This window comes from Trichoderma camerunense, assembly GCF_050948025.1.
Source record: "Trichoderma camerunense strain CBS 138272 chromosome Unknown V8C40scaffold_20, whole genome shotgun sequence".
In the NCBI taxonomy this organism is placed as follows: Eukaryota; Fungi; Ascomycota; class Sordariomycetes; order Hypocreales; family Hypocreaceae; genus Trichoderma; species Trichoderma camerunense.
Genome location: NW_028145350.1, coordinates 653,120 through 668,596, shown reverse-complemented (window position 1 = coordinate 668,596; position 15,477 = coordinate 653,120). Strand labels below are relative to the sequence as shown.

General features: G+C 51.3%; 5 protein-coding genes across 5 annotated transcripts; all 5 read right to left on the bottom strand.

Moving 5' to 3' along the window:
* Nucleotides 1-474: 474 nt before the first annotated feature.
* Nucleotides 475-3,747, bottom strand: V8C40DRAFT_110601 (kinesin motor domain-containing protein). Its single transcript, XM_083210780.1, has 2 exons — nt 2,872-3,747; nt 475-2,812 (listed from the first exon to the last, which is right to left on the bottom strand). Exons 1-2 carry the CDS (start codon nt 3,584-3,586, stop codon nt 744-746), a joined length of 2,784 nt encoding a protein of 927 aa, XP_083069038.1. The 5' UTR covers nt 3,587-3,747; the 3' UTR covers nt 475-743.
* Nucleotides 3,748-4,077: 330 nt separating this feature from the next.
* Nucleotides 4,078-4,902, bottom strand: V8C40DRAFT_255575 (uncharacterized protein). Its single transcript, XM_083218083.1, has one exon. The coding sequence runs from the start codon at nt 4,875-4,877 to the stop codon at nt 4,452-4,454; it is 426 nt and encodes a 141-aa protein (XP_083069037.1). The 5' UTR covers nt 4,878-4,902; the 3' UTR covers nt 4,078-4,451.
* A 2,537-nt stretch (nt 4,903-7,439) lies between these two features.
* On the bottom strand, nt 7,440-9,295 carry V8C40DRAFT_255572 (serine-threonine protein kinase 19-domain-containing protein). The gene has a single exon (XM_083218082.1). The coding sequence runs from the start codon at nt 9,015-9,017 to the stop codon at nt 7,893-7,895; it is 1,125 nt and encodes a 374-aa protein (XP_083069036.1). The 5' UTR covers nt 9,018-9,295; the 3' UTR covers nt 7,440-7,892.
* Nucleotides 9,296-9,355: 60 nt separating this feature from the next.
* V8C40DRAFT_255571 (sulfate transporter family-domain-containing protein) lies at nt 9,356-13,423 on the bottom strand. The gene is made up of 5 exons (XM_083218081.1): nt 12,841-13,423; nt 12,042-12,785; nt 11,850-11,992; nt 11,244-11,790; nt 9,356-11,188 (listed from the first exon to the last, which is right to left on the bottom strand). The coding sequence occupies exons 1-5, from the start codon at nt 13,070-13,072 to the stop codon at nt 9,561-9,563; spliced, it is 3,294 nt and encodes a 1,097-aa protein (XP_083069035.1). The 5' UTR covers nt 13,073-13,423; the 3' UTR covers nt 9,356-9,560.
* A 290-nt stretch (nt 13,424-13,713) lies between these two features.
* V8C40DRAFT_255570 (DNA replication protein PSF1) lies at nt 13,714-15,221 on the bottom strand. The gene is made up of 3 exons (XM_083218080.1): nt 15,058-15,221; nt 14,475-15,004; nt 13,714-14,421 (listed from the first exon to the last, which is right to left on the bottom strand). Exons 1-3 carry the CDS (start codon nt 15,082-15,084, stop codon nt 14,328-14,330), a joined length of 651 nt encoding a protein of 216 aa, XP_083069034.1. The 5' UTR covers nt 15,085-15,221; the 3' UTR covers nt 13,714-14,327.
* Between the last annotated feature and the right edge of the window lie 256 nt (nt 15,222-15,477).

Here is a 15,477-nt window from a genome sequence, read left to right as displayed (position 1 = left end):
TTCATTTCATCTATTATCTGTACATCCAAAACATCTTCACGCTTGCTTAAAAGTTCAGAGCAGAAAATCATCATACAACGATGTTGTTTCTTTTGAATCATAGCTTGCGCTTCGCATAAACTAGAATCTTCGCTAGAGCAAGCAAACAAAAAAAAAGTGTGGGAGAGAGAGAAACATTCGAAGATGATGGAGAAAGAAAAACCACAATGCCTGTCCACCCGAGGCTCCTTTTGCCCATTTTGAAGTCATATAATATAGCCCAAATGCAAAACCCTAATCAGGCAAGAGAACGGGAGGAGCAGGATGTCGAATCCCATACTCCTCCTTCTCTGCCATACTCTGCAGCTTCTTCTGCCGCCACGAAACATCATCAAGACGCAAATCGCGCACAAGGGGGTATTCTTACACCAGCAACGAACCATCTCGTCCAATCCACACACCAAAACCTCTAAGCGACTCGGAATGCTGCATCATGAATCAAAACAAGGACCCCACTCGTGCTGCCCCCTTCTTGCAGAGCAAACAAGAAACAAACTCAAAAGCTCGGGTATAACATAAAAAAACAAACAAACACAATAGGGGAAGAAAACAAATTTGGCTCCCATGCCTGAACTCCTTGTCCCACCAAAAATTGCCGCAAATAGCTCTCATCACATTGCAGTCTGGGATTGCAACTAAAAGACTCCCGCCCTTGGCCATGCTCTTTCCCCTCCTCCTCCTTTCACCCGTGTGCCCTCGGGCCTTCACGATGCAGCTTCAACGGGGGTGCTGCGCTCTCCAATGGGTGTCGGTACGCGCCGCAACGGTGGGAGCTCGCTAGGTGGCTCGCCTAATGATCCCAACCGGTGGCTAGGCGCCAGTCGTACACTCCCCCGAGCACCTCTAATGATCTGGCCGTTGTCGACTCGGTCTTGAATCATTTCCTCCAGCATATTGTTCATCTCATCAATACTCTTCGTCCTTCTCTTGGATTCTTTTATCGTGGGACTCCATGGGTGAGCACTCCGCATTCCATCCTGTGATTGGGGTGACCGAGGCTCTGTCATCGCATCGGCATTGTCCCGTGAGCGAGCTGCGCTTCTCAAGGCAGCCAACATGCGATCCTTGTCGTCCAGCCTGGCTCGTAGATCGGCAATCTCGGCATCCTTCTCCTTCAGCAAGGCAGCTACACTGTGATCCTCGCCCACCATGATGCCCTTAGTGGGTACCGAGAAGCCAGACGATGTCCTAGAAGAGCTGGCTCGGCGTGCTTGGAGCAGTCGTTTTTCAAGCGTCGAGATGTATCGATTCTTGTCCGCCAAATCGGCCTGTAATGCTCGGTTCTGCGCAGTCAGGGAGGCCATCCCATCTCCGTTCTCCCCGACGCTATCCTCCTCTGCGTCAATGATTTCAGCAGCTTCACCCGACGACATTCGTTTGGCCCCATAGCTGGACCTCCGTCCAATGGTAGAATTTGACGCTACTGACGCCGTCCGCTCCAAGGGTGACCGTATTGAGATGGCAACTGACGATCGAGCTGATCCAGGCACCAACGAAATCTGTGAATATCGTGCAAGCGCGCTCATGGTGCCATTCGAGTTGACACCAGCTGACTTGGAGCTGAGAATCAATCGGTTAAGGTGATCAATTCGTTCTTTCAGCGCCGTCCTTGCAAGTTGCATTTCCAATACCTGCTCCTCGTGCCGTTCAGCCATCTGTGCTGTTTGAGCACGGTCGTGCTCAATAAGCTCCTTGATCTCTTCATCATTCTTCTTGGTGGCCTGAGTCTCCAGCTCCTTTTTCAATTCCTGAATCTCCATCCGATATCGTTCCAAGAGCACCCGTGCAGCGCCATCTCCTCCGGCGCCTAGTGCTTCTTCGGCCCTCTTGGCATGACTGACGATACTGTTCTTTGCGCGCGACGCGAACTTGAGGGTATTCAGAGTTTCGATGGTGTGGTTGGCAGAAGTTGCCGCGGTTCCAGTCACTCCAAGCGCGGCCGTGCAAAGAATACTGACGAGTGAGTTACCAGAGAGGGCCCCCTGAAGCAGACGCGTCAGTTTGCTGTCTCTGTAAGGCAGATGCTTGCCATCTTTATCGCCGCCTTTGTCCTTCCATTCGGAGAGCTTTGCAATGACCGTTCCGAGAGTGAGAAGACTCTTGTTGATGTGCGCACCCTCTTGTCTTCGCTCCTTGGACTCTGCGGCCTTTTCTGAACCAGCAAGATCGATCAAGCTCAAAGTAGAGACTCGAACGCCTCCGGGCACGATGGCTGATCGCTTGTCGCCGGCGCCGGCGCCAGGATTGGCTGGCATTCGCTCTCGGCTTTCAACGATAATTTGGACGACGGCGTGACTTCGAGAACTTCGGGCGTTGAATTGGGTGCTGGCTGTTCGACGGGCTTGGTCGCCTCGAGCTATGACTCGAAGCAGCTGCGTGGGACTCTGGACAATTTCCTCCTTCAGCGGAGTGGCATAGACGCCTCGCTTGCTGTCTTCTCGCAGCTTGATTTCCTCTTGAGGAGCCGCAGCGCCACCGGCAGAGGCCATGCTCAACAGATCGTGAATTTTTTCGTTATAAATTTCAAGGTAGCTCACTCTCAGCAAAAACTCGCGAGAAGGTGTTTCGCGAATGTAAGAAAAGATGTCTGTAATCGCCAAAGGGATGACACCAGGTGAAGATGCTGTTCCTTGCATGGAAAAGGTCTTGCCAGTTCCCGTCTGGCCATAGGCAAACACTGTACCATGGTAACCTTCCATTACTCTGCGGACTAGACGCTTGGCCATGTGGTCGTAGACGCGGGCGTTGTTATCGTGAGTCGTAAAGACATTGTCTAAAGAAATTTAGTCAGCACATCTCTCATATTGAAAGTGGCGGGCTTGGGACGCATACCATAATAATAATCGCCCCCTTCTTTTCCTTTGTATCCGATCAGAGACCTTCGACCGTCGACCATCCATTCTCCGTCGGCGTGGTTGTCGTTTGTTGCATCTGGTCGCACTCGGACGCTGACAATAACATTGCCCTTTATTTCGCCAGTCGAGGCTCGTTTTTCAGAGGCGCTGCCGGACGCGTCGGCGGAGTCTTCGTATGTCGTTGCTGAAGTGGAATAGGAGCCCTGAGCAGAGGAACTTCGACTATGAGGGGGGGACGATACACTGATGACACCATCAGACATGCGGACGCTGCTTATGAATTTACCTTCGGCACTGCCATTTAACAGACTCGGCGTGGGCGTTGGAGTGTTGCTACTGGCTACGGAGTCTCTAGCGGACTTTGGTTTTCGCGTAGAGCGAGCTTTGTCGCCTCCTGCCAGAGGGCTGGACGGCATGCTGCCGAATCGATTGTCGCCCTTGGGAGGTTTCGGAAATGAATTGATGCTAACAGCTTTTCGGAGTTGGCCAGCCTTTGGCATCGGAGGAACTGCACCGTTGGCGGAAACGGTAGATGCTGAGGAGGGTGCTCGTAAACCGCTTCGGGGCGCATTTGGTGTCTTGGGACTGGGGATGGAGGCTATGCTTTTCCGACTCTTGGGGACGGAAAGAGTGGGAAGAGAAGTGTCTGAGGGCCCCATCGAGGGGCGAGGGCGCGGAAGAGCGGTCGCCATACTGTCTTTCGGTGTGGTATAAGAAAGCGCAGTGGGTATAAGAATTATGCTGGCTGGCTGTGCGTGATGGCTTGTGCGTAGTGCTTTGTGCCCTCAGAGGCTTCAGCCGTCCATGAACGGCAGATGCGTTGGGCCAGATGTCGAATGGCAGAGGTAATGCAGCGCTATCGGGTGCAGACAGGCCGCAAGAATGGAGACAAAGTAGCCCGACCGACGGGGGGGAGTAAATTACTCAATAACACAGGCGAAACAGCGGTACCTGGTAAATATGATCATGTTAGCATTGCAGCCTGCAGCAAGCGGCCTGCCTATCCTTTGTCGATATGCAGCCCACAAGGCGATTTGGGTATGTCGCTGAGGATAGGGGGCTGAGAAGCATCCACGATGGAGGGGGGGTCATACCGCTCTCTCCCACAAAGAATGTCCGGAGAAGTCTTTGCGTGGTGTGTAGCGAACAAAGGCGAAGCGGAGCAACTGGGTCTCAAATCCCAGCCAGAGATATCCCGACCTACGATGAACGAGATCCGCCTGAAGAAGAAAAAAACAGAGAGCAAAAACAACGAAAAAAAGAAAAAAACAGGGTGACTCGGGGCGAGGGTTTCTTGTCGTCGGTGGCCAACAGAAGAGCGGTGGATTTTCCTTTTTTTCCCTTTGGGGAAAACTAATAAGATTTGATGACTGATGGACCTGCCGATAAAGTACCGCCGGGGGTGGCCAACGGACAAGTCGAGAACCGCAAGGCAACACTCGAAGCTACAACAAAACTCGACGATGAAAAACTTGCCAGATGGGTTCTGGCTTCGGAAGAAAGAAAGAAGATGTAAGCAGCTATGGCTTATGGAGGTGCGATCGTGGGCACCAGCGTCTAGTTGAAGGGCGATTTACGCAAAAGAGACTGGATGCAAAAGTCACGGGAATGGGCGCGCGGACAAGGGCGATTGCAGGGAAGGCCTTCGGGGGGACGCAGCGAGAGATCGATGTACATAGACAAGGGCCAGCGGTCTAGCGGTGCTGACGTCGCATATTCGTACAAGTATACGACAAAAGAGATGGAGGAAAAGAAGGTCGGAAAGGCGAAATGAATGGAATGCGATTCCAGAGCGGGAGAAGGAGAGTGTGGAGGTTTTGCAATGGAAGACTTTGCGAGAGACAGAATGTCTTGCCTCGCCCAGGGCACATGGGGGAAACTATCGATAGGCAATGTACAAGTAGGTGAGATTTGACTGAAGTGGCTGCGTCCAGTCCGAAGCACACGCTGCGGTACATATGCATGTACATGTATGGACCGCATCACACCCAAAGAACTGCATAGATTGGTTAGTACTCATACGTACATACATGCAGATTGGAAATTGGCCTCGGGTGTGATTCAAGGGCCCTCACAAGGTGATTGCCGTAATTTAGCATCCAGCCCAATCCTGGAGGTTTTGCTGCTCGCACCGGCAACAACAAAAAGCTGCACTAAACTGGTTGGTCGAGCAATGGCAACTCGCAAGTGGTACGAAAAGGAACATCCACATCAACTAAACTAAGCGGACAGCTGCCTCTTCAGCCGGCAGCTTGGATTAGGCTGGGCAAGTCCGGGCTAGCGCGGCGATTGGTCCCTGGGCGCCGCCCTGGCTGTGGCGCCACCTCGCGCTAGGGCTTTGGCGCTCTAGCGCTGCAGCAGGCGCAAGGGCCCCCTGTGTCGCCAGCCACTGCAGTCATTGTGTGGTGCTGCGAGCCCGGGAACCTGCGAACACTGCTGCACAAGGACACCGGGTACATCCAACTGATGCGTGAGGTGCTGCAGGGAGACACGCAGCTTTGAGTGGAAATACAGCACGCGCTACCCCGCTGCAGCTGCATTTGCAGCACTCAGTGAGCCTCCAATTAGCGACATCACGGCCTGACGCGCATTGTAACCCAGCACCTCAAAACTCAATTCTCTTGGTCGATTGCAAAGTACAACACGTCCAAGCTGCAAGTACCTGCTGGGGAACGTCCAACGCCGTCACCCGTCGCGTCGGTCCTCCACACGAGGCTATCCGTTAATATGCACACGGGCCACTCCTTACTCACAGCACCATCTCTCTAACACGACGTTGTCTTCGCTTCCCTTCAATTATTTGCCCGATACCAACGTCCATCATGCAGATAAAGAAGCAATAATAATGCATCAACATTCCACCACTCACCTCCTTGGCCTTAATATAGCATAAAGAGGGGAGAAGGAAACCAAGAAGAAGAAGAAGAAGAAGAACCTCATCCACCATCTCCCTCAACCCGATCCCTCAACCAATGTCTTCCCTCCGTCTAAGCCGCGAGGGCCAATTTCAGAGCCTGTCCTCGCCATGCCCGATTCCCCGAGAATGGCACCAAGAATCAGGGGAGCATCCCGGGACTATGCTAAAGAGGTCCAAGTTCCCTTTTTAGCTCCCCTAGACATTTTCTTTAGCGTCAAAGGCGCCCTCGTAACAATTGAGTCTATATTAGTATCGCAAGTATTGGCGAGTTGGCAGAAGCAACATGAAGAAAAAGATTGGTTGGATCTGCTCTTCAGCCACCCCCGATGGCGTCTTTTCCGCATGGCCGACCACGCGGGATCCAAGCTGAGGCAAGGGACTATCGAGTCTTCGTCTCCATCGCCATAGAGCGTTTGTGTCCATGTTCCAGTGAAACATGCTGCAGCTCGTGTCTGTGATGTGATGTGATTCCGACGAGAGAGATTCGAGTCATGCAGGCACCATCTGCAAGGCCTCCGGCAATTGACCGCATTAGCACTTGCGTCCGTTGCTTGCTTGGCCCTGTACGACATCTGGATGCAGTAAAACGCTTTCCAAGGGTATCGACATAATTTCTGATATGGATGGATGCTAGTACCACTTAGGTATGGATCTTCAGAGGTGATGTGAGCCTCTCCATGCTTTTAGTATCGTGAACAGAGCAACGCCTCCATAAAATGTGACTCCGGCTCCAGATTGCAGAACACGGCTCCATCTAGTTCATTTTCTTTATCAGCAAAAACAGAATTCGCACGACTTCAAGTTCCCAATTTGGGACTCTCAATGGCCATCGTGGCGCCAAGATCCCGACTTCAGCTCCCTCGCTAAAGACCGATGACGGGCGTTTTGCCTTGCTTTGGCTCAAATTTCTTTTCTTCTTTCTTTGGCCCCCCTGTTCGTCGCGGGTTCTCAAGCCAACAAAGCGACGCGTTCTGCAAGGCACGAGGTCCAGAACTCCAAAATGCGAGAAAGTGATATGTCACACCAGCTCCAGCCCCGGGCTCCAGCATTCTCATCCTTCAAACGTAGACTCGGCGACACCTTTCAGCGAGCCATGCTCCAAATCTCAATTTACACGTGCGAATAACGTGCAGCTTCTCGCGGTGCTTCTATAAATGCACCTTTACACCACAGCAACGTGAAACACCCTAGAATAACTGTAATTCCCGTTTTGGGTAGCACAGACCGTTCTCCGGAATTATATTCATGCTCCCCCAAAGATTAGAGTGCGTATTAATACGGCTCCAGATGATGGACGATTACGATTGCGCTTTTGCATAGGGAAATCAAGATGAGAACCCCTGGTCTATGCTCTAGTCGCTGAGGCAATCATCACCAGAACGTGCCACGGTCGCAATTCGTATCAGTCTCTGCTGGCTAGTCAATGTCAGACGGAAAGCACACCACCGTGATGAATTGTGACATTTCCGTGGCTCCGCCGTCTATCATGCACGGGACAGGGGCCGATTGGAATGGCACATGTCACCCAGAGGCTGATCGTGGAGCTACGTGAGAGCCATCGTTTGATCATCGCTTTAGCATAAAGCACGGTCTACAACTTGGACAAGAGCACGCTTGTCAGTGTCTAGCCGGTTACGAGTAGTTTGTAGGCCTACTCCGTAGTGATGGGGTTTTTACTCGTATCCGAGATAGCTGTACATCAACTCTCATCACAAGTCATAAACGACACCTCTTGTTGAGAACCATGTTGTATCATACTCCCAATCCTCAGTCTTTTTGTCCATCAAGACAAATTTCCTTCTACAAGGTATAGCGGAAAATAAAACATTAAGAAAGTATGCAAAACATTCGTCCAACCAAGCGTATTCCACCAACATCATGTCCAAAAGTCAGGGTTCACATATCAAATCTCCATTCAACCACATGCAAGCAAGACATTGATATCTCGGCAAATATCCTCCTCACCAGCCCTACCAGGCTCAGGCTCATCACTCGCCATCTCGGCTATCATTATTGGCATAAACGATTTCTCACTTATACACCCCAGGGACCCCCCTTCAACGCCACATGTGTCGAAATAATCACCCTCCCAACGCCCTCACTCCCCTTCCAACACTCCCCGTCTCAAAAACCTCAACGATGCCCAGTCCAACCGCCTGCCCCAGCACCCATTCCCACTCGACGCCCCAAAAGTCCTTCCACCGCGTCCCGTAAAGACCTCCTCCTTCAAACCGCTCTCGGAACCAGGCCTCCGGCGCCTCGCCCCATCTCGTCTTGTCCAGCAACTCGCGAAGCCAGTCCACCGCCCCCTCCGCGAGCTTGAGATACCGCCCGTGTCCCGGCACCGCGATGCGGAAGTCGGACGCCTCTGATGAAGCCAGCGATGATCCCGTCAAGGTCGGCGCGCCGCCGCTGCCGCCCGCAAGATGAAGCGCATTCTGGCCTCCCACCGCCGAGACGCTCCCAGAGGCAAAGCGAGACACGTGATGGATAGAAGTCAAGGTCGTGCGATCCTCGGGACGGACATGAAGCGTCGTCCCCGGCGCGGCCTTTAGCGAGCTCGTCAAGAATCCTGCTCTCACCAGCTCGTCCGTCTGTGCATGCGTCACGGCGCCCCTAGGAATCGTCTGAGCCGTAGGATTCTTCTTCAGAAACTCGAGGAACTGCTCTTTGGCCCCTTCAGACACTCCCGTCTTGCGCACCATGGCCTCCAGATCCGACGTCTCGATCAGGGCCTCGCCCATGCCACCTCGCCGCTCGACCCTCACCTTGCGCAGCACGCCGCTCCTAGAGAGCTCGACCACTTCGCGCTCCACCTTGGACGGCGAAGTCAGAATCGCATTCAGATGGCCCAGTGTGACGATGGGCGGCACCGTCAGCCTGTAGTTGAGAATCTCAGCCGACCGCGTAGACTTGAACCCCGTAGGCGGAACAGGCGTAAACATGCCGTTTCGAACATATCGCATCGCCTGGACCACGTCTCTCAGCGTCAGCTCCTCCTGGAGCAGCTTGACGACTCCCATGTCCGAGAGCTTGTCCTGAAACTCTGCATCCAAGTCATTTTTCGCCGCCGGCCTCTTGGCCTTCCGGGGAGACTGGGATGAAGCCTTTGCGGTGCTTGTAGAGCTCTGTCTGGCCGGGCTTGGCCTGCTCGGCTTCCTCACCCGGTTGGATTTGCCCAGGATAGAGCGTAGGTTTTGTGGCATTTTTTTCTGCCTTTCTTTTTCTGTGACTTGACGTGCCGGATTCCCTTTCTTTCGACTTATTCAGACCGACGCGACGAATTTGAAACTCCAGTCTCCGGTGACTCCTGTTGCCTAGTGTATGATCATCCTATCATGTCAGGCACACATCCAAAGCAACGTGGCGAATTCGCAGACGAATGAGAAATCATCTGAAAAAGTTTCATCCAAAATGCCTAGAATGTAGAGAGCAAGTCATGGATAGGTATGAAGAGAGTTAGTTGGTACTCCGTCGCCGTATGAGTAATAAGCAAGATTTAGATTCTGTGGCAAATCATGAACCGCTACCCTGAAAACCATTCCATCGGCTTACTAAACTTGGATCAAGAGCAGCCTCACTACGCGTATTAGTCGCAAATAGGCAATTTGAAGCCAACCATTATCTTCACTTAGATTTCGCTATAAATTTCAGTTCCGCTAAATCAACAGTTCCGCAATGCAATTTGACCAACCACTTATGTCCATGCTCTCCCTCCATTAATGCAAAATTCGACAGCACTCCAACAATTAGCCAGCTGTAGTCAAGATATACGACGTAATTGCGCTCATCCGCTCACTCGTCAGCTTCAGCGAAATCTTCAAAAACTCCCTTGCAATCTCTGGATCCTTTTGCTGAAGCCTCTTCCAAGACTCTTGCCCCATCATCCAGACAGTGCAGTCCCTCTCGACTTGCGCTGTCGCTGTCCGGCTCATTTCGGAGAAAAAGGGCAGCTCACCCAAAGTAGTTCCCGCGACGATGCTTTCGCAAAACCAGCCTTGTGGCAAGTCATATTCCGCTCGGATGATGCCACGCTCAAGGAGATAGAAGCCGTCTGCAGGCTCGCCACGTTTGAAAAGAACTGTGCCAGCGGGATATTCCTTACGCTCAAAGTACGGCGTTGCTTGGAACCAGAAATCCTCATTCTTGTCGCTCAATCCCTGGAAAATCTGCAACATGAGCCGCAGAGGTTCATTAAAGCTCTGCCATCTAGATCGGCGCTGGATCTCCACACTGTTGAGCGCGTCCTGGGCCGCTTCAGCAAGGTGATTGCGGCGTGGAGAGTTGAACGGAGCATCAAAGGAAGCTAGCGTCGCCGAAGTTGTTGGAACATCTAAGTTGGCGGTAGTATGCTTTGTCGAATTCAGCTCTTCTTGTCGCGCGTAGAGTGTCTTTAGTAACTCGTTTTCGCAGCTTTCAAGTGCCGAATTCAAGTCTGGCAGCAACATAACCTCGATATTCCCGCTGCCTAGTCCTACGGCTCTTATGCTTCGACCAAGTTCGCTGTCGGCATCTATGCCACTCAAGATAAGACTGACGCCCTTGTTGTTCAATAGCCGACTGATGGTGTTAAAGGCTTCACCGGCAGAGTAGTCAAGCCCACTAACATGCCACATGTCGAGAATAAGGAACTTGATCGGCTTCTGGGCAAACGCATGATCGTCCAGAAGCGCTCGTATCTTGGCCTCCACGCTGACGACGGTGCCAAAGAACAGATATCCGGTGAGCTTCATGATGTAGATTTGCCGGCCGACTTGTTGCAAGTAATTGTCTTGTGACGGGTTGCGTCGGACGGTTGAGGTCACGACTTCACCATCATAGGATGCTCGAATGGCCGATACTCTTGACGTCTGGATAACGAGTGATACAAACGCTAGCAATATTCCAACGCCAATGCCAACCACAAAGTCATACATGCCCATAACTAGGACGATGATGATGACGGTGGCATACTCTGCAGGCCTAAGTTTTTTCCGTGGAAGCCATACCGCCTCAAGAAGCAGCTCAAATCCAAGATCAAAAATGAGCGTTCCGACCATCATAACAGGGATCCATCCGATGATACTAGGGCCGATGACCATAACTCCGAATGTTAGAATTGCAAGCATGTAGCCAGCAAGCCGCTTGTTGCCTCCGGACCGCAAGAAGAAGACAGTATTGGCGTAGACTAGATAGTTTTGAATGCTACCTATGCACCCTGAAACGAAGTTGGAGTAACCATGAAGCTTTAGCTCCTTGTCTAAGTCGGCATGGTCTTCTCCAGAGTTGAGTGCCAACGCGGGGACGTTGATAGGAACGTGGAGAATGCCAAAGAAAGTTAGAGCAAACATGGCCGGGACTACTTGAATGATTGCACCCCAGTTCACTAGTTGAAGTTCTGTCAAAGTCGTTAGCATTGATATGCGATGAGAATGAGGTGGAGAAATACTCACGATACAAGGTATAAAAGTACCACCAAGGTTCGTCTGGCGGAGGTCCAACGAAAATCCATCCGTGATCTCGGAGCGTAGTCGGGTCTAAGGTATCGAGAGAGAAGACGAATAGGTAAAAGACTAGTGGAATGGCCAAGATGAAGAGGGGAAGGAAATACTTGGATGCACCCTTCATCTGGCCATAGAATAGAATAATGGCCAAAATGAGAGGACATACCCAAAGAGGAATTGTCTTGGTATCCATGAGCTTCTGCAGTGTATCGAGATTATACTCAAGGCTGCCTTCCAGCCGGGCGGAAACCTCGAAGCCGGTAGCTATCAAGAACCAACCAACACCTCCAATACATCCTATCAAGATATGCCTGGGGATAAATCCAACCATAAAGCCAAACTTGAATCGGCCCATAAGGTAGAACACCAGGCCAGTTAGCATGGAGCTCAAGGCATAAGCGACGATCGTTGTGGCGATGACCGCGTCAGGATTCTCTTCGCCAACAATATCCAAAATCTTAGCTGCCATATTGTGGAAGAAAGGAACGACCTCAATCTGGACCAGGGTTAGAGAAAACGGCTAGATACGTTACTTTTAGGACGATTTGTACGTACAAGTTCAGATCCTACGGCTCCCCTGAATATGCTGCCTGTGGAGAAGACCAGCTGTGCCACAATTGTGCTGACATAGTATATAGAAATACCAGCAGATCCCAAATGAGAGAATAGAGGAGTTCCTAGTGGAAACAAGATCATACCTGGTTCGGTCAGCCATATTCTTTCGATGATGTTACAAAAAGCACTTACCATATGACAAGGCGTCCAGGATGTTTAGAAGCAAACCGACGGCAACGGCTGGAAGACATGAAACCGGCTCCACCACGGTAGTCTCCCAAATGGCTCTTCGATTCCAACTACGTGGACTAGATGCTACCTTTGCGATTTTGCCGAGATGATGTTCCATTTTCTGACGTTGCTCGGCGAGTCCACGCAGCCACCTTCGTCGAGCTTGAGTCTTTTGGCCTTCGATATCGAGATCGACACTGCTACTGGCTCCTGATCCAGACTCCTGCCTGCCGAGAAGAGGAGTATACTCTGATGCCTCTGATACTTCGGGTTCGCCCGTCTGTGACTGGTGTTGTGTCTCATCCACATGTGACGACTGAGATTGTCCAGCATCGACATTGTCGAACCGAGCTTGCGGGATACTTGTCTGCTCTGTCAACGATGATGGAGGAGATGATTTCTTGAGTAGATTGGCAAGCGCAGAAGGCCCTTCTTCTCTCACTGCGTTCTCTCCATCCTCTCTATCTTCCGGTGACGGCGGCTCAGATACTTCAGGTATTGTCCCTGACGAAGGGCGTATGCTCATGCCTCCCTCAATGGAATCGGCATCTCCAAACTCTGGGCCGAATACATCTTGAATTGACGGTCTGTTTCTCTGGAGGAAGCTCGGGCGACGCTGTGTTGAGCCATCGGACAGCAAATAGCTTGCCAGCTCGGCGGTATCTTCGCGAACGCTCCTCGCATTCTGCGCGCTGTCCACCGGAACTACTCCTACAGTTAGCGGAACATGGCGTCTGATCAGTATGGCACGAAACCTTACCTAATTGATCTCGCATTGAAGCATGGATGAAGGAGCGAATGGGTTCTTTATATCCTTGCTGAGATCCAACAGAGGAAGAGAGCTGCTGGTGTTGCAAGGTCCCAGCTTCCAGCGTCGAGCTCCCAGCGTGACTCGCCGCGTCTGTGCGATCATTGTGCGACTGATCCATCTGTGAAACCGAGCTGGAAGCTCTCTTCCGCCACGGCGAGAATCCTAAGACAGAGGACGACATGTTTGAGCATCCAATGGTGGAGCTCTGCCGACGAGCTGATCGGCAATGCTTCAATCACGAGCCGACATGAGCATATGGGATCGGGTTCAGAAAGACTTGACGCGGGATGGACGGCGATTGAGGATGACCAGAGGCCCAGGCTATGTGCGGAGCAGGCAAACGAACTGGAGGAGGAAGAAAGAAAGGGTGGCGCAAGCAAGGAGAAAAGACATGCAGAAGAGAGTTGAGCATCATCAAGAGATAACGGCTATCAGGGATTGAAACTTTGCTAAATCAAGAAATTTCCGGGGCGGTGGCGCCGAGGCCGGGCCGTGCAAATGAAGCTGGACCTTATCGCAACGAGATTGTGAGATTGTCCGGTGCTATATCTTTACATAACGATTCCTAATTGCAATTGCTTACTCGCACATGCAGCCAGCTCTGCGACGGTGGTGCTAGCAGACTTGCTTGCTCCGATAGCTTCAATTGCTTCGCGGCACATGGATGTACGTGACCAGTGACCTGCAATGCGATCGATGTGCGCTCGGCTTGTAAATGGGCACACCTCATCCTTCAGGCCTAGCCTCAACCACCACCCAATGAACCGTGAGATAAATGCCCACTCTCTGCACGTCTTCTGCAGCTTTAGACTGCATTAGTGGGCGGAATCGAGAACAATCGACGTTGCACCATGTGCGTTTCACTGATCTAACGCAATTCCTCCCCCAAGAGTCACGAGTGCGCGATATCCTCTGCCGGTAACAACATATCACTCTCACCAGACAAGGGCATTTTGGCTATATACTGCTCACGCTTTCCAGCTTCAGCAATGGAGAGGCCTCCCGCTATCAATAATGTCGCAATGGTTCTTCAGTCAACCTGGTTTGTGCTGCCTTGGATGAAGAGTGGAAAGTGAAAAGTGAAAAATGAAAAATGAAAGTTGAAACTACTATAGCCGTGATGTAATGTAACCAAAAAGTCATGTCCCCCGAAACACCCCCTCCGGCTCATCCACCGCTTTTTAGACGAGCCAAAGGTAAAGTCAATATCCTTGTAACACGCCATTCAATGTCATGATGTGATAATTGCGCTGCTTCAATATGTCCAAGCCCCGAAAGAAGCCTTCACCTTCCTCAATAGTTGGTTGACATCTCTTCGTGTCTCAACCTCAACTTAAATCAAAACAGCGCTCCTACCATAATTGTCTTTCTTCCTGTATCATACTTTGGCACCTTTTTGTAGAGAGGGGGCCTCATGATACATGTGTACAACTGTCTCAGCTGAGCTTCTGCAGATATCCTTGCGCAATTAGCCTCTCTACGTCTCCCTGTCGGACGTAGAATTGACTGTTCTTTGTCAAGGTAATTGCTCTGTAATCCCCTGGTGAGCCTCGTCTTCAAATCAGATATGGAGTTATACTTACCCGTATTCTGTCTGAATCTCACCCGCATCTTTGAGAACACGAACGTCAATGAACAGGTCCCTTGGTGGCTCTAGGCTGCCAGTGAGATCAATATCGGTCCACTGTCCCTTGTAAGCTGCCAGTAAATCGCCGTATTGTCGCACATAGTCCTCCTCCTGTGGGCTAAGACTGCTCGTGGATCCATCGCCGCTCGCCACTCCTTTGCTGCCGGATGCACCGCCGTCTCGTACCTGCTGGCCAGACAAGTCAATGACATCCGCGCCATTCCAGACAAGCTCTTCCAGTTTGTCGGTGCGAGTTCTGTGATATGCTAGCAAGCACCGCTTGTTTCTGCGCATTGAGATGTGGTTCACAAGAAGTGTGTATGCTACCGCCTGATCCTCTGCTGGGTCGAACGAGCCCTGGAAGGGCTCAAGCAGGTCATCAACATCTTTGTTGAGATCTCTAACTTCTCTGGTCACTGCACGAACGAGCTCAGCTTGATATGGAGGCAGATGTGCCAGATTCTGAGTTCTCTTGGCGTGTTGGACCTGCGGAAGCTGTGAGACGCGTGGTGGAAAGCCATATCAAGAGCGAAACGTACCAGTTTGATGCCCAAGTCTCCATACATCTTACAGAAGACTCGAATCTGTTATTTTGCTTGTGAGATTGGCTTTACTGCTATTATTTTGAGCACTCTGAATCCAGATAAAGAGCCTATTATGCGTTGCCAATACGTTGCGAGAAAGAGTGTTCAATGTCTTATCCTTAGGTGGAAATCCAACTTTGGTTTGGCGGCTGCTAGAAATCGAGATCACGCTGAGGCCCCACCATCCTCAACCGCCCTACAGGTCTAGTACGGAGCACCTTGCTATCCAGCATCCCGTGTCGCAAAGTCAACTGGATATTTCCAAGTTACTATTCAGGTGAATGACCATAGTAAAAAAAAAAACATTGGAAACGACTATTCGGTTCCAATGCTCAAACTTCACGCAATAGCGGGGTGTTGAATAGCTATTCCCAT